The sequence below is a fragment of the Sander vitreus genome, chromosome 11, assembly GCF_031162955.1.
Source record: "Sander vitreus isolate 19-12246 chromosome 11, sanVit1, whole genome shotgun sequence".
Lineage (NCBI taxonomy): Eukaryota > Metazoa > Chordata > Actinopteri > Perciformes > Percidae > Sander > Sander vitreus.
Window position 1 is genome coordinate 6,204,633 of NC_135865.1, and position 22,185 is coordinate 6,226,817.

Sequence of the window (22,185 nt, forward strand, 5' to 3'; positions counted from 1 at the left end):
ATATGACCGTATATGAAAAATACCGTATGTGTCATTCTGAAATGTGGTTGGAACTGCAGCTGGAGGGAGATATAGAGTCACGCTGTCTACATTTAGCTGCCTCATTTGCCTCCATGGCCTCACTTCAACCTGAAGTGAACACCTGCCCGGACAGTCAGATTGACGGCTTCCGCTGAGCGTCTGAAGGTGTTGTTGTGTCTTTTAGAGGGAACGCATGCACGCCTGTGTGTGTTTGTGGGTCTGACCTTGGCAGTGGCCCAGGTACTTGACCTCGATGCGTTCCTGCTTCTGACAGGACGCCTCCTTCACCTGGCAGGGGTTGTCATAGGAACGGCCGTCTGAGGCACACACCGGGTTGAAGCTGATGTGGGAACAGTCGATGTTGCAAACACACCTGCAGAGCAAGCAGTCATATTAGAGTCGGAAACGTCCTTGCATTTGATTTATTATCTATGTCAAGATCTAAAATAAATGACATGAATGAAGTATTAATGAAAGTGAGAGCATCTTGATTCTGAGAGACTTTTGTGTGTGTTTGAATGCGAGGCACACAGACTGACAATTCCATTGGGGATTAAAAATGGAAACAGAGAAGAAAAAAAAAAGACAGTACAGCTTGCACTCATTCAGGACGTTGGACCATGCATAGTAATCCTGTTCAAACCGGGGTTTGGCACATTCAATATGACACAAGAGAAAATGGATTTTTACTTTGCAAAAAGAGGCAAGCTGCACAGAGGGCTTGATTGACAAATAGTGTATTCTTACAGACAGGAAGCAATTATTTATGAAAGAATTGTAGATAATAAAAATGTACATGTTGGTGTTGCAGAGCAAATGGTAGCACAAAACACAGCCACCATTGTAAAGCTTTCAGATACGTCATTTATTTTAGATAACATTGAAAATAGCCTAAAATGGAAAATAATAACTTCAAAGCTAATACTATCATAGTGCACACTGACACGGTTTGGTGGAAGAAGAAAAAGTCACTGACGATTGCAGAACAGCTTGTTTCTGGTGTTACACCACGGCTTTTTAATATCCTTTAACAAAAGCTACTCGGCTGTAGAAATTCTAAAAAGTGATCTCCATGAAAATGAGGACGACTGCAGAACATTGACTTCGAGCCAACAGGCATGTCTGGTGTTTTATTGTCAGAGCTGAGCACTAAAGTGTGGCTGAACTGTACATTACCTTCAAATGGAAATGTTCTGTTATTTCCACAAGCAAGATATACTCACTGATAGCTTAAACATGTATGCATTTACTGCTTGCAACTGATGATCACTTTAAGTGCAAGTCGTTCCATTTAAAGCTTTTGTACATTATTGACTAAAAGTTCAATTAAAAGTGTTAGTTTTGTCTTTGGCAAATAACTGCTGCTCACACCCTTATTTCTTTTCCTTCTCTGTATATTGAATCAGTTACTTCCGTTCACGAAGCTGATATTTCTGATGTTTTGGATTTTTGTCGCAGACTGTAATGCATTAATTTCTCAGCGACTTGATGCTTTTGGCTCTTGCAAATTAACTGGGCAATTTGCTGTCGCACCACTATTTTCGGGGAAATTTAAGTGTGAGACATTCTGTGTGTGGGCTCCTCTGCGTGTGCGACATCTGCACAAATGACAGCAGGAGAGAGTCAGCACGTAGACCGGCGTGCATGTGCATATACATGTGTTTGTGTCTGTCTGTGTGTGTGTGTGTGTGGGTGGGTGTGTGTGTGTGTAATTTGGCATATGTGTAGTGTGACCCTTAAGTGTGTGGCAGGCCTGATCAGCAGAAATTACACCCAGATTGCCTTCCCCAGACAATTGCTGCTGAGTAGCGCTGAATGCCAGATTCTGTAATTATAAATCTGTCATTATTCTCCCGGTCTTTTCATTTTTCCCTGGTGCCAAGCTCACAGTAAAGCACAGGCATTCAGCTGTCTTACAGCTGCATTTGCATATGTGCCCCCCCCACACACACACACACACACACACACACACACACACACACACACACACACACACACACACACTTCTCAATCAGCCATGATGATTCGTACCGCTGACATTGATGTTGATTGAAACGCCGTGCAGCAAAGCGTGGCAGTGCTCAGCTACTGTTGTAATGATGGATCAGCAAAGTAAGAATGATGTGAAGAAAGGCTTCGTTATGCATCAGAGGAGACACAGTTCAGTATCAAAAATCCCACATGACACTGAAGGTGAGCCGCTGCAGCTCTGAATGACCTGCCACTGCAGAGGGTATCACAATGAGACTGTAACACCATGACATAAAGGGTCATTTCACCCACATTACAAAAACACACATATTCTGTCTTTCCCCTGGACAATCTCTAGCCAAGCAGATAGTTTTGCTTTATTTTGCAGAAGTTTTTTTTGTTTTTTTTTGTATTATTATTTCTGCCTCAAGACCTCGCTGTCAACAGTTTTCATTGGAAATGGAAAACTAGACCCTGAAAATAACTGTTGACAGCATGTTCTGTGTATTTTCCAGAGAAGCGAGGATACTGTCTGTGGAAAGATATTTTGCTGTTGAAAGTTTTTTAATGTGTATTTTTTTTCCTACCACAAATTAATATCCATTTGCTTTTCAATTAGTGGTGTGATGACAATAATCTTATAGAGATATTGCTACATTGATACACAACCACAGATAAAACACAAACTCTTGTGACAAAATAATAATCTTTTCAACATTCTCTCACTCTATGCTCCTCTGCCTTTGATGTGCGCGCCACCTCTCTCGCTAGCTAGCTATGTATTCACATATGCTGAGCTTTTCACAGAAAAAAAAAATCCTAAACTAAAAGAAATGTCAGACTGTACAGTGGTGTGAAAAAGTGTTTGCCCCCTTCCTCATTTCCTGTTCCTTTGCATGTTTGTCACACTTAAGTGTTTCGAACATCAAACCAATTTAAACAATAGTCAAGGACAACACAAGTAAACACAAAATGCAATTTGTAAATGAAGGTGTTAATTATTAAAAGGTGAAAAAAAAATCCAAACCATCATGGCCCTGTGTGAAAAAAGTGATTGCCCCCCTAAACCTAATAACTGGTTGGGCCACCCTTAGCAGCAACAACTGCAACCAAGCGTTTGCGATAACGTGCAATGAGGCTTTTACAGCGTCCTGGAGGAATTTTGGCCCACTCATCTTTGCAGAATTGTCCTAATTCAGTTACATTAGAGGGTTTTCGAGCATGAACGGCCTTTTTTAAGGTCATACCACAACATCTCAATAGGATTCAGGTCAGGACTTTGGCTAGGCCACTCCAAAGTCTTCATTTAGTTTTTCTTCAGCCATTCGGTGGTGGACTTGCTGGTGTGTTTAGGATCATTGTCCTGCTGCAGAACCCAAGTTCGTTTCAGCTTGAGTACACGAACAGATGGTCGGACATTCTCCTTCAGGATCTCTTGGTAGACAGCAGAATTCATAGTTCCTTTTATCACGGCAAGTCTTCCAGGTCCTGAAGCAGCAAAACAGCCCCAGACCATCACACTACCACCACCATATTTTACAGTTGGTATAATGTTCTTTTTATGAAATGCAGTGTTCCTTCTACGCCAGATATACTTGGACACACACCTTCCAAAGAGTTCCACTTTTGTCTCATCGGTCCACAGAATGTTGTCCCAAAAGTCTTGGGGATCATCAAGATGTGTTCTGGAGAAGTGAGACAAGCTTTGATGTTCTTTTTGCTCAGCAGTGGTTTTCTCCTTGGAACTCTGCCATGCAGGCCATTTTTGCCCAGTCTTTTTCCTGATGGTGGAGGCATGAGCGCTGACCTTAACTGAGGCAAGTGAGGCCTGCAGTTCTTTGGGACGTTGTTGTGGGGTCTTTTGTGACCTCTTGGATGAGTCGTCGCTGCGCTCTTGGGGGTAATTTTGGGCGGCCGGCCACTCCTGGGAAGGTTCACCACTGTTCCATGTCTTCGCCATTTGTGGATAATGGCTCTCACTGTGGTTCGCTGGATTCCCAAAGCTTTGGAAATGGCTTTATAACCCTTTCCAGACTGATAGATCTCAATTACTTTCTTTCTCAATTGTTCCTGAATTTCTTTGGGTCTCGGCATGATGTGTAGCTTTTAAGGATCTTCTGGTGGACCTTACTGTGTCAAGCAGCTCCTATTTAAGTGATGCCTTGATTGTGAACAGGTGTGGCAATAATCAGGCCTGGGTGTGGCTAGAGAAATTGAACTCAGGTGTGGACAACCACAGTTATAGTATGTTTTAACAAGGGGGGCAATCACTTTTTTCACACAGGGCCATGATGGTTTGGATTTTTTTTCTCCTTTAATAATAAACACCTTCATTTACAAATTGCATTTTGTGTTTACTTGTGTTGTCCTTGACTTTTGTTTAAATTGGTTTGATGTTCGAAACACTTAAGTGTGACAAACATGCAAAGGAACAGGAAATGAGGAAGGGGGCAAACACTTTTTCACACCACTGTACTGTACCTACTATCATTTTATTTTTTTATTTTTTTAATCATTGGATCATGGGCAGTGTCAAAACTTCTAAGAGGGATAGATACACCTACATCCATTGTATTAAGGTGGATGCAGATACCATACAGTTAAAGCCACATTTATCTGCAGAGCTAGATAACACGAGTAAACCTTTAAAAATTATAAAACAGAGATTCTAATTTGGCAATAGCCACCCTCAAGACAAGATTAGGCTTACAATTAAAGTGTCTAAATTAGAATAGTTTGAGCATGAAAGGAGGCAGCGAGAAGAATTGTGAGGAGCTAAGAATCAAAGAAAAAAAAAATCTTCAGAGCTTTTGAGCTAAAAGGAAATTTCCACACATAGTGTGTATACGCTTAACACTGCACACATGTACACATGCACACCCCCCACCCACCCCCCCACCCCTCGCAACCTCCCATCCTATCAGAGTCTTGTCCCCATCCCGAGAGGCCGTCGTTGGTCGCTGGCTGATGTCTGGGCTTCATACATTTTTAATGAGGCCTCTCACTTTCTCCACAATAGGCACTATACCACTAGACTGCAGTGCGTCAACACATCCTAATGCTACCCGCACATACACTCAAACACCTGCAAACAGGCGTGCATCACACATGCACGAGACAGCAATCGCTTTGTGATAAAACTCCCCCCCCCCCCATTTCTTTCACACACACCAACTCATTCCTTCACACAATCTGCTGAGAGGCACAAAGGGGGTAGAGAATTGTTAGTGGTATGTCACGTATGTGTGAGGATACTTTCTTAGCAGGATGTGTCGTATTGATTAGTTCCCTGCGATTATTTCCCTCCCATCAAAGCCCCCCCGCCCCCAGACTGTCTGCTAGCTCCCAACTGAAAAAGCCACTTTAAAACACACACACACACACACACACACACACACACACACACACACACACACACACACACACACACACACGCACACACACACACACACACAGCAGCTTCAGGCCAACATATCCACTGACTGCCTCATGCTGTGTACAAATCCTGAGCAGCAAACCTTATTGCAACTGAACATAGCATTGATTTTCATAAGCCTCAAATTTCACTGTAATCCTTTGAAAAAATAAGTAAAAGAGAGGCACATGGGCAGACAGGGAGAGAGAGAGTGGGAGAGAGAGAGAGAGAGAGAGAGAGAGAGAGAGAGAGAGAAAAGCAATGTTTAAACACAATGAAAAGGGAGAAAAAGAGAAGAGGGGATACAGTATATGTACGGTATGTATACAAATGATCAGAGGCAGAGAAGGTCTCAAGTATTACACACAAACACACACACACTAATATTGCAGTGCTATGTGGCAATAAACATTGTGAGTTCAGTAATCATGGATGGATAACTGATCGGGCCTCCTGATCCAAGGGCCCAAGGGGTCAGGAGGCCAGATCTGTAATCCGACTCTTTCAGACATGAAAGGGGAGATAGAGAGGGAATGACATGCAGCAAAGGGACACAGGTCAGAGTCAAACCCGGGTCTGCTGCGTTGAAGAGTAAACCTCTATATACGGGCGCCCGCTCTACCAACTGAGCTATCCGGGCGGCTGGGATAACAGTGTTAATTAGTAATAAACTGTATGCCTCACTGTGTGGAAGTGACTTGGGGCATTATTTTATGTGTAAGGCAAAACCTCATTATGAGGTGCACTTAAATGCACCATAAGTTTACAAGGTGCACCTGAACTGCACAATGAAGTCCTGTCGGAGCCCACAGGCTTTACCGTTCGTTGTTTCTTTACATAACTCAGGGCAACATGTTGCCACACTGCTGATTTCAAGGAAGCAGGAGGAATTTCCTGTTCTGTTGTTTCTCCGTCATCTCCGACTCTGGCAATGGCCATGGTGTGTGGAAAAGTGCAGCTGCAGGCTACCAGTAAGCTAACGTTACCCTGTGTCTTTAGCTGCATGCTACCTACCAGTAAGCTATGCTGTATTGTCTGTGTGTTGTTGTTTTTTTCTTCGGACGTGTGCAAGTAGGCGGGGATTGACAGAACAAAAATTACATAAAAACAGGACTGAATTGAATAGATAAGCCCTATTGTCACTGTCACCCGATCCTGCTATTTAGGTCAGTAACGGCCCGATATCGGATATAAGTATCAAATTACTACAAAGAGACACAAACCTACTTCAAAGAGATGTAAAAAGATTACAAAGAGGCACAAAACAACTACAAAGAGATGCAAAACCTCCACAGGAGGTAGGATGGGTGAGGTTGGGGGTCTCGTACATGTCTGTACCCAGTGGCCCATTGTCTCATAACCTGGATGTCAGTTATGTGTGGAGGGCTTCCAGTGGATGTTGTGTGTGTGTGTGTGTGTGCATGCACCCAACTCAAGCAAAATAAAGGCAGTCTTCAACCTTGCCCATTTGCCTGTGACTTGTCGTCTGTCTGGCTTTTCATTGAAATTCCCTTTTGCTCTTCATAGAATGGGCATTAATAAGGACACAAGTGCCGGCTTTGAATAGCCCCTCACTCCTTTCTCAGGAGGTCTAAACCCAGCATTCACACAGCAAGTGTCCCTCCAGCCCCTCTCTATGACTAACTCGCTATTTGCTCCTACTCTACCTTAATTCTATGAACACTAATGGGTGATATTGATGGGTTCAAAAGCATGGGTTTTGGGAGGTAATTACAGTTTTACACCACAAATGGATCTAAATGGGTTTTTGCGACATTCTATTGATCCTTCAGGGGTAAATTGTTCTTTTTTGCCTCCCGCCATAGTACAGAGAGCTACAAAAGGATGGTGTAAGGATGGCAAGGCTCTTTGCCAGAGCAGGGTCAAATGCAGTATAGTAACAGCCAAAAATAGATTTCCTATAGAACATACGGTATTCCAGTCCCATCACGGAGCACATTTTCTGTTCCTTATTTGAATCCAGGTGGTGATTTATAAATGATGACAAATACATTTAAATGCATGTTGAATGTGTGTGTGTGTGTGTGTGTGTGTGTGTGTGTGTGTGTGGGGGGGTGTTATGGGGCTAGGATGAAATAGCAATTTTCTCCTGACCAGATTTCTCAGTGAAAGCATAATTTCTAACCACATTATGACAATAACCATTCATCATAATTGTCATGCATTCTTTTATGCTGTCAAATTATAATATGTATAAATTAGGGCTGTCAGCGTTAACACGTTAATCGTGCTGCGACGCGATACATTTTTTTTTTATCGCATTAATCGCATGCCGGCATTTATTAATTTATTTTACACTTCACTCGGCTTTGTGTCATGCCTATTTTGACCCTTTGCAGCCCCGTTACTTATCATCAAGCTGCCACTTCCTCCTAACACATCCTGCTGTTGCAGGCTGCAGGCATGATGGAGAAACACAGCAGCAATAACTCTGAATGGAGCTTTTTATTTTCCAAAACTCCCAGACGGCTACCCGCTAGCGGGCTAAACGGGTGGCAACTAACTGCAGACCTGTCAGCATCGTAGAGGACTCGGGTCTTAAAGACACACTAAGGTTGACCTGTCTCGTTGCCGTCGAGGGAGACAGTAGTTTCACCACACACATACCACACGGAGAAAGCTGCCACACTGGAACTGCTGCAAGGTGCTGCAAACGCTGTCTCATTAACCGGTGATCACTGGACGTCAGTGAGTAATCAACATTATTTAGGAGTTACTAAATACTATATTGACTCTAGTAAGGATAGGGATTTTTAGTTTTTTAGTTAGGTACTTGGAGGAATTGTGCAATAATGACAGATTCACACATTTTTCTTTTGTTTACAGTAAATAAATAATTACAAATCTTAAAATCAAGTTCATAAAGTAACTTTCTTTGCATTCATTTGATTCCCAATCAAGATAGACTGGTAAAACATGCTTTCAATTGTTAATATGTACTTAAAAACTGTTTGAAATGCAAAATAATAGAATTTTAATCATGTGATAAAATATGCGATTAACTATAGACATTCAGCGATTAATCGCAATTAAAAAATGTAATCGTTTGACAGCCCTAGTATAAATATAATAATCAGGTATAGAAAATAATAAAAAATAAAATTGTATTATTACACTGAAGACACTTTATTTCTCTGAAGGAAACATACAGTAGAATGTTTTTGATGCCACCAGCAGTTACAAGTGTCTCGATATTTGTTTACATTTTGAAAAGTAATGCATTCATTGCATCGTGGTTTTAACAGTCCTTCGAGTCTAGCCTGGTGCCAGACCTCTGAATTGCTGCCCACATTTTGACAGCAATTCAAAGAGGTTAATGTTTTTCTCAATCAGCCAATCAGAGCTTTTGAGGTGGGATTAAGAATGTGGAGGTCATCTTCGTGTGCCAAAGCCAGATTGGTGGTGGTGATGGGATCGACACAGAGCTAAGGTTGTTTCAAGTAGATTTTTGCCAAGTTTAGAGCTCATGATATAATCCTAGTAATGGCCCGAGCCCACAGCCATGAGGTGACAGGAATAACAAATGTGGATTGGGCATGACAATTGCTTGTTTTATCCTTGTGTCATAGGGAAACACAACCAACAATAAGAATATTTTTGCCTTTTCTCCCCAGGGTTGACAACTTCTTTGATGTCTTTCATGATGTTGACCCATAGAAGCACAGATCACTCGAAAGAAAAATGAGAATTATATTGTTGGTGCTGTATGGGGAACAGGATTGTCTCTGGCACTACGTCATGCAATTCATGAAAGACAGCAAGCTACGATTGGTCAGGATCTAACGTGTAGCCATGTCTGTTGGCCAAGGTACAGCAAAAATGTATTATTGCCTGATCTGACACAGTGGCCATATAGTCTGATCCCAAAAGAAACAACAACCTTTAAAGGAAGAGTTAGACATTTTGGGAAATACACCTATTCTTGTCAAGCGTTAAATAAGAATATTGACACCACTCTCATATCTGTCTGTTAAATATGAAGCTACAGTGAGCAGGCGGTTAAGTTAAATTAGCATGAAGACTGGAAGCAGCAGAAAGCAGCTAGCCTGGCTCTGTCCAAAAGTAACAAAATCCACCTACTACCAATCAAAGCAAACTAATTAACATGCTTTTTTAAAATTCGTACAATAACTGTTGTACGAAGTGTAAAACATTGTTGATTCAAAAGGACTGTTTCTAGTCTTTGTGCTAAGCTAATGGCGCTATCTTTAAACTTCCTGAAACTTAATGGCAATAAGACAGAAGTCCTGCTCATCGGCTCCAAATCCACTCTTTCAAAACAGCACTACTTCAACATTACCATAGATGAGATCTTGGTCCGTCTGTAAACCTCAAGTCAAAAGTCTTGGTGTCATTCTGGACAGTTCCCTTTCGTTCGAATCCCAGATTAAAGCAATTACCCGCACTTCGTTCTTTCACCTCCGCAACATCTCCAGGCTCAGACCCTCACTGTCACAATCCAGCACTGAAACCCTAATTCATGCCCTCGTCACAGAGGGACTACTGCAACTCCCCTCTCAACGGTATCCCTTCTAAGCTTACAAACAGACTCCAACTTGTTCAGGACTCTGCTGCTGAATCCTCACTGGTACTAGATCATCTGAACACATCACACCTATCCTTATCAATCTACACTGGCTCCTGTGCACTACCGTATTGAATTTAAAGGCAGCTACACACCAACCAGACGGCCGACCGTTGGCAGAAAAGGCAGTTGGACTGATCAGTCCCCCCGAGTTGGTCAAAAATGTGCCTCAAAACACACTGAAGAGACGAGACGTAATACGTCTCCATAACAGCAGGCGGCGCTAATCTGTATTGTCGCCCAAAAAGTGAAAACTGGCAGCTGATTGGACGGACGCGTCACATGGATCTGGCTGCTGCTTCCGGATTTGGGATTTTTCGAACGGCCATTACTGGCGACTCATTCAGAATACGATCTCATATTGTACTAAAGTAGTTCACCGAAACGTGTTTCTGAAAACATTTTCAGCGAGAAATAGGCCATGCAGTTGCTGAATCTGCCTTCATTCCAGATCGACAAAGGTCAGTTTAAAAGATTTTCGTCAGATTTTGAGAGGCTTAGTCACGCTCATCCCGCTCGCCATTTCCGGGTGAGTCCTGACTGCCCTGTCTCAGACTGAGCATGTCAGGTCGGCCCAAACACCGAACAGACTCAAGTCACTGACCTCGCCGGACTGTCCAACGGACGATTATCGGCCCGGTGTGTAACTGCTTTAACCCTTGTATTATGTTAAGGGTCAATTTGACCCATTTCCGTTTTTGTGTTGACCAAAATACTGGTTAACCTATCTTTTTCTTCATGAAATTTTATGACATTTCCTCATTTAGGGTCATGAAGAGACTTTGATGTGGGTAGGTAGTTGTCAAGACCCAAAATGAATATCTCTCTTTGATGCCCTTTATTTTGATTGCATTTATTTACAATTTGACTGGCTTTCAACACCCATTTAGAACCAGGTGAGTATGTAAAGTAGGAGGAGCTTTCTCACGCTTGTCCTCTTCACTGTTGTAATGTCATCTCTTTGACACGCACACTACAAAATGAGCTCCAGAAGATTTGCAACTGAAGAAGTTTTAGCACAGATTTTTGATGGTAATAGTGATGTAGAGGTAGAGGTTTCAGAGTCAGAGGATCTTTCAGAGACCGAAGACAATGCTATTGACGATCCGGATCTTTCGAGCAACAATGTCTCTGGAGTCATTTCATGTGATATCTCGGCTGTTCCACAACACCAGAGCTGGTTAACGTGAAAGAGACAAACTAGCTGCAATCAGAGATATATGGGATAAAGATCATTTTACCTGTCTTGTACAATCCCGGTCCCCATGTCACTATAGACCACATGTGTCAAACTCAAGGCCCGCGGGTCAAATCCGGCCCCTTGCAGATTTAGAACCGGCCCGTATATCAATTTGGGTTCACAATAAATTTTGGCCCGCCAAAACACAGGAAAGTGTTTTTTACACTGCAATTACCTGACATTCAAAGCAGACATATGGCAGATTTACCGACTCTGAGACTCCCCCAGAAGCAGAGAGTTTTCATATTCAGGCTGCGAAACACATGAAAAAAATGATCATTGTTTTGCTTGATTTGCTAAATTCTATGGCTAAGGAACTCTTTTGATGACTTTTGTCATTTTGTTTTCATGTCAACAAAAATTCGACAAAAAGCGCAAAATTTTTTCGGAAGAAGTAACAAATTCAGGAAAAGGTGACAAATGTCTGAGAAAGCCACAAAAAAGTCGGAAAGAAAACAACAAAAATGAGGAAAAAAGCTACCAAAATGTAAAAAAAAGAAGAAGTGACATGCAGTAACAAAAGCACGTCATAAACTCTCCATGTCTGGCCCTTGGTGTGATTCTCTTTTTCCAGTGTGGCCCTTAGTGAAAATGAGTTTGACACCCCTGCTGTAGACGAAAGCCTTGTTCAATTCAGGGGGCGCTGTCCCTTCCGACAGTACATGCCCAACAAGCCTGCCAAGTATGGCATCAAAATATGGAAATCTTATGATGCCAAATCTAGCTATGCATGGAATATGCAAGTGTAAAACAAGCACCTTGTGTGAAATGCAAGAGTTACAGCTGCAGAAAGCACACAGTTACATTCTGCACATCGTGTGGAGAGTAATGGAAATGTGAAGAGAATATTTTGAGAAAATGGGACAAGTTCCATGAAAAAAAATGTTTTGATGAGGAAAAAACGTTCACTAAATAATTGATAAATATAGTATTGGAATTAAAAATGATTTGCATTTCTCCTTTCTAAATGTTCATATAATGTAAAATAAACTTCTTATTGGTTTTACCTGATTCTTTGACTGTTTTGAGTGTATTTACACCGTACGGGTCATTTTGACCCGTAACATCATCAATGTAAATTTTTTTCAACATAATACGAGGGTTAAGACCCTCCTCATCACCTACAAAGCACTCTATAATCTCGCACCCAGTTACATTTCTGACCTCCTACCAGGTTATGTCCCTTCTCGCTCCCTCCGCTCTTCCTCAACTGGCCTCCTTGTCACCCCCACATTCCGCCTCTCCACCATGGGGGCCAGGGCCTTCAGCTGTTCTGCACCAAGAATCTGGAATGCCCTCCCCTCCCACATTCGACAGGCAGACACAGTCAATTCATTTAAAAAAATGTTAAAGACCTATCTTTTTAAGAAAGCTTTTACTCTTTAACTCTTCATAGTACTGCATCGCCATAGAAACTTTTTTTTTTTTTTTTACTGCTTTTCTGACATTTCTTAGCACTTTTCAGATGCTGTCTATTTTGTAGTATGATGTATTTCTATGAAGCTAAAAGTATTTTACTGTATTTTCTCCTTTTCTGCCCTCTTGAACATGTAAGATGTCCTTGTGTATCTAGAAAGGCGTCCACCAAATAAAATGTATTATTATTATTATTATTATTATTATTATTTACATTGCCATACGTTTGGCAACGTCTACCGCTGCTGGAAAAAAACATTGTCAGGACGGATTCATCAGTTACTACTGATGGGTTAGGGGAAAAATTAAAAAAGGCTCCCACACAGAACACGACTAACATGAATAAAAGTCAGACTGAATAATAAAGTGAAAACAGAATGGCACTTCAGTCTGATTATCAGGCTATTTTGAGTCCCACATACACTAAAACACTTTATACAGTGGCTAACAGTATTTATTTATCACTTTGTATTGTTTGTATGAAAATAAGAAAAATGCATTATAATAAACACATCACTTTACCGTCACCTGCCTTTTGATTACAGTCATCTCTCTCCACTCATTGTTTGATTAACTGACGGCTTGTTTGATTAAAAGCCGCTGCCGCCTGACTGGAATGATTTTAATCAAAATGATCCAACGCTACGCCAGTGGTTGGCTGCTGTTTGATGGAAATTACCTGCTGTTGGGTTGCAATCACCTGTCTGAGTATGCGCCAGAAACATTATTGTCATACTACCTTGGGGCTTTTGAAAGATTAAAGAGCACTTGTAGTTTCCGTTTTACAAGAAGGAACAATGAAATATTCATATGTCTGTTTGTGTCAACTACTTTTTTTAACAAGATACATTATTGACTTAGGCAGCCTCTCTTGTCTTATATATTGCCTTCTTATTGTGGGGGCAAACATCCCACGGTATATATTGTGTAACTGCCTTTGTTGCAGGTATGCTGCACATGCTTGAGGCTGCATTTTCTTTTATGTTTTCAGTTTTGTGTGCACACATCATCGACAGTACATTGTGCTGTTGTGACCTTATGAATTCTACCTTTGGGGATTAAGAAATTGCCAATAAATCCATTTCTGTGTGCTAGTAGAATATTAAGGAGCATTTGTGAAAGTGAGTGGCATCAGTAGGAGTGGACTCCAGCTGTTTGGTATTTGCAACAAGGCTCAGAATGCATCATGAAACCATTCGTTGGCATTACGGTTATTGCACACCAGGGTACATTATCTTTCCATTACATCAGGCAGTTTGATAGCGTAATACTCTCAGGGCACTTCTAATTTCTAGCGGTACGTCTGCGATTTCTTATAAGCACTGCCTTCCTTTTGCTGATACCAGCTGATCCTTGTTCCACACCAACTCAGCAATGTTGTTTCATTTAAGCTGTAGAAAGCAAATACACTGATGCTACTGTCTGGTGCTGGAAACAGTTCACCAGTTGAGCCTTCATCTAATTGGGCTCTGCACCCGCATGTGTATTATGTAGGGTTGGGTATTGTTTGGGTTTTTTCCGATACCGGTGCTAAAGAGATACTTTTAAAACGGTGCCGGTGCCTAAACAATGCCTGAACCGATACTTTTTAATAGAGTAAAAAAAAAGAAGGGTACTAAACAGCAGTCGGCGACATTAAAGAACGGCTTGTTAATTGCTAAGGCCATATGGTCAAAATTAAAGATTCAATAATAATGTAATAACTATAACTTATACCAATAACTTATTTCACCAGTAAATTGCTGTTGAACGACAAAAACAACCCCTGGGTGGGAAAAGGGTATTTTACAATAACTTTGAATGCACCACGAGGCTACCTGTTTCAAGTAAACGCACTGTGTTGTTTTTTCAGTGTTTAATCCAGCTGCTAGCTAAAGGTAGGCTAACGTTACCTGCTGTCGAGTGTAGTGTAAAGTCAGGCACCGAAATGAGGCACCGAAACTTTTGTTCTTATTCGGTCTCGTTACTACCATTTATTTCGGCACAGGTGCCCTATTGGCACTGCGGTTTGGTACCCAACCCTAGTATTATGTATGAGGATGTTTCTATTGCTGCCGTCTCATCTGCAATAAATGGTTAAATTCATGACAAACGTTTCTTCACTGAACTAGTTTTCCTTGTGCGAGTCAAAGTCATTTTTGGCCTGACATTGGCAAGTCCTGTAAGGATAGTAATTGGATTTCCAGAATAAGCGAAAATTTCCTTTCTCTCTGTGCCCTGCTCAAGTAATTGAGGTTAAATGAAGTGGTCAACCATGCACTAAACCTCAGTGGGTGTTCATAGGCAGATGTGAGCAGCATAAAGAAGAGTTCTAATGTAAATTCTTTAGTGTTCAAACTCAGTAAAATGCTGCAACTAACAAATGTCAGGGGCATTCTTTTGATAGAAAATGTTAAAAGTTGTCAAGATCACTCAAGTGTAGCTGTGTAGGTCAACTGGTGTTGCATGGCTTTGACAACAAAAAAGCATTTTGTGCATTTGTGTGCGCAAACTTACCACACATCCTCTGCGTCCACATCGCATTCAGCACCAAACTGGCAAATATCACAGGTGGACGTTTCCTTCTGCCCTGCCTCGGCGGAGCCCTCTCCTCCTAAAAGTGCCAGAAAGAGATGGGGGAAAAGGTTTAACACCTGTTTTATCCGAGACAGATTTGTAACAACGTGGCTGTGACTATATTTGTCTAACACTCAACTGGTTCATTCAATGGGAGTATAAACCTGTAACAACGGCCCATAACAATGCCCCTCTCACAAGGCAATGTGACCGTGAGAAATCAGCCTTGGACGGCTCAAGTGCATTTATATTCTGCCATCCAGCCATAATCCCACCGAAGCCATCCCCTTCATCCTTTCCCCGATTCTCCACGTTCTTCTGCTCCCTCCTGACTCTCATCTATCACTCCCAATATCCCCCACTGATCTGTTTGGAGTCCCTCTTTTATTTCATCGTGCTGATTTTCTCGCGCGGTGAGTGCGACGACTCCTTGGTGGCGGGGTGGGTACTGGCGTCAGGCTTATGGTGGCTTAGGGACTCCGCCGGTGCATCTCATGCCTCATGAGCGGCCGAGGGGGAGAAGAAAGGAGAGGAAAAAAAAGCAATCTGGCCAATCTCAAATTGCATTCTCCCACCACAGAGGACTCATCCAGTATCTGCAAGCTTTTGCTCTTCTTCCTTTTCCCCTCGGCCCTCTTCTCCATTAGAAAAGATCTATTTTTAAACTTACAAGGGCCCGTGAGGACAACTTTGCAAAAGACGACAAAGAGGTGGAACTTGGCATCATTTCCACATGTCATATCTTTAATCTCCCCAAGACAAGCGCATGCATAGACACCCGCGCTGCTGCCACCATGCATTGCTCCCATGTGTCGCCGCTTTCATTTTCCCTTCTGAAACTTTTGTTATTTCTTGTGATCCCTGGGCTGGATGAATTGAAAATATCTCTGGTAGAGAGGTTTAACCTGACTTTCTGCTGTCGAGCTTAAGTTGGGTTTGACTCTCTTATTCTAAGGTCAAAGTGAGTTGAAGCTAGTTAGCATGTGACTTTCCTCCTCCATAATTCTTAGCTTGGATTTTGTGGCTGGTGCGTCAGATTATCCCAATAACTTCACTCGCCTCTTTTGCCTGTGTCCAAACACACTGTGCAGCCTACAAGATTGAAAAGTTCCTTTGCTGAGGATGTTAAGCTCCTCTCAAACGTCCTGCCTTTGCTTTCAATGTTTCCTTGTTCCCTTTGAAGCTGTGTCTGAAGCTGCAGGTGTTGGAAGACAGCCATGGCGGCGAGGCAGCGTGTCCTCTGAGTGCTGGACATTTGCAGTCATGTGGCAAGATGTACATTCTGTATTCAGCGCTTTGGTTCGCTTTACCTTCAGGTCACAAGACATGCATGGACTACAAGGTGTGAAGTTGTGTTAGCACGTAGCCCACCAATGCAGCTTAATTGCAAATACTGTCATATATAATTCTAGGATTTAATCTATTGAAAGTTCCACTGGAGCCTTATTTGTTTCCAAAATATTCCTGAATTCATTTCTCTATTTGATGATATGATAATTAAGCCGCTATAAATAAAGTGAAGGCATCTCAAAATAATGGCAGTGAAGTTGTGAAAGAAACATTTTGGCTTATAGTTACCAGGAGCTGTAAATGCATGCAAAGCTACAGCAAAGACTCAGCCTTTGCACACTCTACCAGCTGAGCTACCGGGGTACCCCATGAACCTCATCGGAGTTTAACAAAACTTTATCTGTAAAATGTCAGTTTACTACTGAGATCCATCACCCTCCAGACAAACAAGTTTTTTTTTTGGGGCATTTTTAGGCCTTTATTTTTCAGAGGACAGCTGAAGACATGAAAGGGGAGAGAGATGGGGAATGACATGCAGCAAAGGGCTGCAGGTCGGAGTCGAACCCGCGGCCGCTGCGTCGAGGAGTAAATATTTATATATATAACATATATATGTGCGCCTGCGCTACCAACTGAGCTAACCCTGCCACCAGACAAACAAGTTTGAACTATTGTTCTACAGCTCCTGACAGAAATCTTCAGGTAAACACTGGGCTTTTCGATGACAGGGAGGGTCAAATTAAAATCGGATCTAGTGTTTTGGAGCTTGACCCATACTAAGGACAAAAAGATCAGGAGATCTCGTTCTCTGCAACAAAAATTTAGATCACTGTTTTTATAATCGGTGTCTTGCGACTTCCACAACGTTCCTGAAGTGCAATATTAAATTGCTTCAAGTGGCTGATTTAACAAATTCCAAATCCATATGCATACAAATAACAAGTCTGAATGTGACAATTGTTGTTTGTCATGTAACAAAAAAAAAGTCGATAAAATAAAACTGTTGAAAAATGCTATCAAAAAGTACTGACACATTAAAAAACATTTATCATGTAGTAAAATATGTGCTGTTACTAGCTACTCAATAGTGAGTTTATTATCAGTTTAGAGCATTTTTTGCCCCTAGTATGGTTCACGCTCCCAAAACTCTATAGCATATTTTCATCAGACGCTCTGTGCCCCGTTAAATGCCCGGCGGTTTGTAGGGCAGGCCCGGTATATATTTGTTGCCTCAATCCCCAGGGTTATTTCCTCCTGAGCCACAGAAGTTAGAATTATAGAAGTTATAGAATTATACAACTCACAGTACTACTCTTCCTGACTTAACTGATCTTGATGTGTAAAATCTTTAAAGTTCCCCTTTTAAACTCACTAATGCAAGCGATACCTCCAAACCCACGTTTCTTAATTCATATACATTCAAGGTGTGTTGTCTGTGTTGTTCTCAAGCAGGGCTTTAGTACTTGGCAGACGCTTTTCTGTTGACTCGGACTCGTCTTGGCCTCGTTGGTATTTGGACTCGGACTTGTCTCGGACTCTGCCATTGGACTCGCAACATATTCTAGTTGGTCTCGACCGAGTCCAGCACTATGTGCTTTTGTTCTAAAGTAACTTCCTCCTTCAAAACAAAACCATTGACGAAGTGTGCTCGTTCAGAAAACAGGTATTAGTTTAATTCTAAATCCATCTAGAACAGACATCGAGATAGGTCTCCTGGTATACACCTGGCTGCATCACATACCTCAATCATCAGCTATCAATCATTTTCATTTTGGCCACAGACACAATGTCAGCGAGCACTTTGTTCTATGAATTCTTCAGCACGAGTAATACGTTCAAGAATGGGAACATTTATATTTTAAGTAAATAATGTGGCCTAATTTGACCCTTTCTACGATCTTGACTGTCTCTCATTTGGACTTGGTCTTGACTCGGCCTTGACTAGTCCTGGTCTTGGACTTGTCTTGGACTCGACAAAGGTGGACTTGACTAAAGCCCTGTTCTCAAGTGTTCAACTGTGCATGACTGTGCAATTATATCGGCATGTCTTTTGTCTAACATCAGAGTTTAAGGTACTGTAGACGCTGGGACTGTAGCTGATTGAATTAGCCAGTTGTGACTCTTTGACCACTGTTGAAATGTAATTTCCCTCATTTCCACCCGTTGTGTACTGCATGTAGTGTTGTGTGAAATCTTCACAGGGCTCTCGCGTGCACCAGAGCTAGCCAGTCTCTCTAGCTGCTCTGTACTCTGTCAAATGATCAGCTCCACATAAAGGCTTTTGGGCAGGCAAGCATGTAAGCTCTCCAACAACTCTCCTCTCCTACGAGAGAGAGAGAGAGAGAGAGAGAGAGAGGGGAGGGGGGGGGACAGTGGACTGTGCACATTTTTGTAATGCCTGCTCAGATTTCTTACCCTTGTGCACGTACATGCACGACGCAAATGCCAACATTGTCTCCTGTCCTTCTTTCTGTCCTTTGCTTCCTTACAGAGTGCACACATCTTGTATGCACTCTCACACACACTCTTCCCCAGATCCCCATACACGGTACTGCAGGCACAATTACCAAAGGCGGCTGGGGATAGGCAGTGTTTTCCACTTCTCAAATCCCTGATAGAGTCTCCTGTAGCACTAACACAACATCTCCCCTGTTTCTGCGTCTGCTAATCCCTTGAATCAGGAGACACAGCTGGGTAATGACTGAAATGATTAGCCCATCTACTGCCCCCGCGATCCCCCCCCACCAGCTCCTACATCACCTAGTATCGATCCACGCTTGGGCCGGACCGGTCGACGAGCCTCCTCCGTGACTACTGTAGCCTCACCTTCCTCTCCCCCAAATCCTTTCTTTGCTTTGTTCCTTTAGTGTCGAGGAGTTCACTTTAATAAACACAATACTTTCTCTATGTACATAAAGCTTTTGCGTGACTTTAGCGCAACAGGGAGGGGAAAGAGGACTACGAGGCAAAGGCAAGGGAAATTGAGATGAAGTTACTAAGAAGAGAAGAAGAAATTAGAGTGAAATGATGAGTTAAAGGGGAGATAAGCAGGATAAGAAATCACAAAGGAGGATCTTTAATCCCCTTACTGGTGTCTGGAGCTTGGCCTTGCTGTAAATACCATATGCATACAAATTCACATTAAAACTAAACTAAAACTAAATTCATCTACCCTTTCCCACAGAAGATGGGAAAAGTTTGTTTTCTGTTACTGTAAGTTGTAAAATAGAAGCAGGGACAGGCACTGTGCACGGCAAACTAGAAGAAAAAAAAAGTGACGATATTTGCACATTGACTTATAGAATAAACAATCCATAGTTAATTAAACAAAAGAAAAAGAAAACTGTGCAGTTTAGCTAAACTTGATATGAACGCAGCGGCAACCGTGGCTCTATCCGGCGCTTAGCGCCGCCCATGACTATTGTGATTGGTTTAAATAAATGCCCGTTTTTCTCCCATCCCAGTATACTGTGTGGACTAGCCAGACCCTCTTCCGTGGTGCTGTGGTGGAGGGTCTGGCAAAGCGAGACTAGGACAAATATAAAACACAAAATAATTCATCGCACAAGTATTTTTTACTATCTTTATAATTTACTATAAATATTAAGAAGATGCATAATAAGTTTGGAAGGTCTAACAGCTGATCAGTCAGTCATTTTCTGGCACAAAAATTACAATGGGACTTTATGACTACATTATGACTAAAGAAACATTCCAAACAAATCAGATGGAGTGCTGAGATTGAATGTGAAGCTGATTTTTTACTTGGATTATTCATGCAAATTTGATCATTTTGTGTTTTTACCATTTGTTTATTCACCCCAAACGAAAACAAAAGCCAGAGTACAGACTGTACACATGTTAGCTGGAGTGCTTAGCTCGCTTACTGATTTACAAATTTCCAGGAACTCAACATTTTTTTGTATTACTTTCATCCACACTACTGCATTTCTTTTTGACTCCAAACATTCATGAATTTGAGCCATAAAGCCTTGGCACTTAAACATTTTCATCTCCATTAAATTTGATTCACGACGCCCACTACAAATGTACGTGTGTTTATGTCCACCCATGATGTTTGCATTGACTTTATCTGCAATCACAGATTAGATTCAGTCCAAACACACTTTGAGACAAGTTTATGAAAAGTACCAACCAGAGAGCAAGCATTTGTCACATCCACACTGCATTCAGAGGGATGATGCCGTAATAGAGCAACCCAACAGTCGTTCTTTTGATATAAAGCCTTGCTTTGAAATGAAGAAAATTACAAAAGCACTGAAAGTTCTTCAGAGTACAATGAGCTAAATAAAAAATAGAAATGGCATGACATGGCAGTAAATGGGCCTGAAGTAGTGCAAGAAGGGCATTGGTAAGAAAGACCATCAAGAGTAAAGAGTTACAAGGTTTCATGGCTAAGATGACACTGAGACACTGTTGCTAGGGTGATTCAACTGTCGCTGATTTAAATTAAAAAATAAATAAATAAATGGTCTCAACGGCTCAAGCTATTTCACAGTCCTAATGCAACCTGACAGCACCTGCGTCCTTTTGCAAAGAAGAATGGGGGACGAACTGCAGTGTCCAATTTGTCCCCAAGCTGATCGACCTATTGACATAGATAGACTCAAGGCTGTAACCGCTGCCAAAGGTGCCTCTGCTACATAGTGACATGAGGGGTGAATGTTCCTGTGTGTTGCTTTTGTATTCTTTCCTGTTCTTGGTCTGCCTTCCTTTCTTCCTCACGCTATCCCATCTTGCGCTGGATATTACCGTATATAGCACGCATATTTTTTCTACATGAACACATACTGTACTATATGTACAATGGCATGGTGTGTTGGTGCCTTTCTCCATGTGATTACATCAGTGAAACAAAAAGGGAATTTTAGGGAAGGAGACAAGAAGAGCACGCACACACACGTGCACACACGCACACACACACACACACACACACACACACACACACACACACACACGCACACACGCTCTCTAGTGTGCGGCTATCATACAGATGATGAATGAAGCCTGCACATCTATGGAAAACAGAGCAAGACCACTCAGACCTTGGTTGCGAACACACTGGGGAGAGGAGGAGAGGAAGAGAGGGCTGGGAGGAAGACACGCGCTGTTAGGTCCAACATATGGCTGTGTGTGGTCGCTGAAACAGATTCAGTGTAAACCCCACATGGCTCTCTATTGCTCTCTAACGTGAACTGAACCTTCAAAAGGTTTAGGCTGCGTTCAGACTAAACATTTTTACAGCCATTTATTTAAACTCCCTGGAGCATTTCCCTGATTTGTTTGGTTCATATTTACTTACTATTACTTTGTATGGCAGCTGGATTCCCGTGGATCCATCTAGTCAGTCTTCAAGTAATGCGCTTGCGTCCGAACAGCAGCGGACCGAACCAATCAGCGTCCGGTGAGGAGCTACTGGCAGCTACGGGTGTGGTTTTAGGTGTGTGACGACCGCGACTGTTCGTTCAAACAACAATGGCGGACGTGTTAGACAGATGGTTGTCACCTGCCAGGTATTTCCAAACAGTTTCCGATGACGGCTTCTCAGATGGTTCTGTGCGGTCAATGTGTTGTAATATCGCAATCTGGCATTCAACATCCATGAAATCTGTTGTAAACAGATATGGATATTGGACATCGAGAATCGGT

The 22,185-nt window shown here is 42.1% G+C and overlaps 1 protein-coding gene across 2 annotated transcripts in view; it reads right to left on the reverse strand.

The window, feature by feature from the left end:
- Positions 1–22,185, reverse strand: part of tmeff2a (transmembrane protein with EGF-like and two follistatin-like domains 2a) — a 126,658-nt gene that overhangs the window by 9,549 nt on the left and 94,924 nt on the right. For both annotated transcript variants that reach the window (XM_078263226.1, XM_078263225.1), the window contains exons 5-6: positions 15,166–15,262; positions 246–394 (exon numbers count right to left, since the gene is read on the reverse strand). In XM_078263226.1, coding sequence (XP_078119352.1) covers positions 246–394; positions 15,166–15,262 — 246 coding nt within the window. The remainder of the gene's footprint in view (positions 1–245; positions 395–15,165; positions 15,263–22,185) is intronic.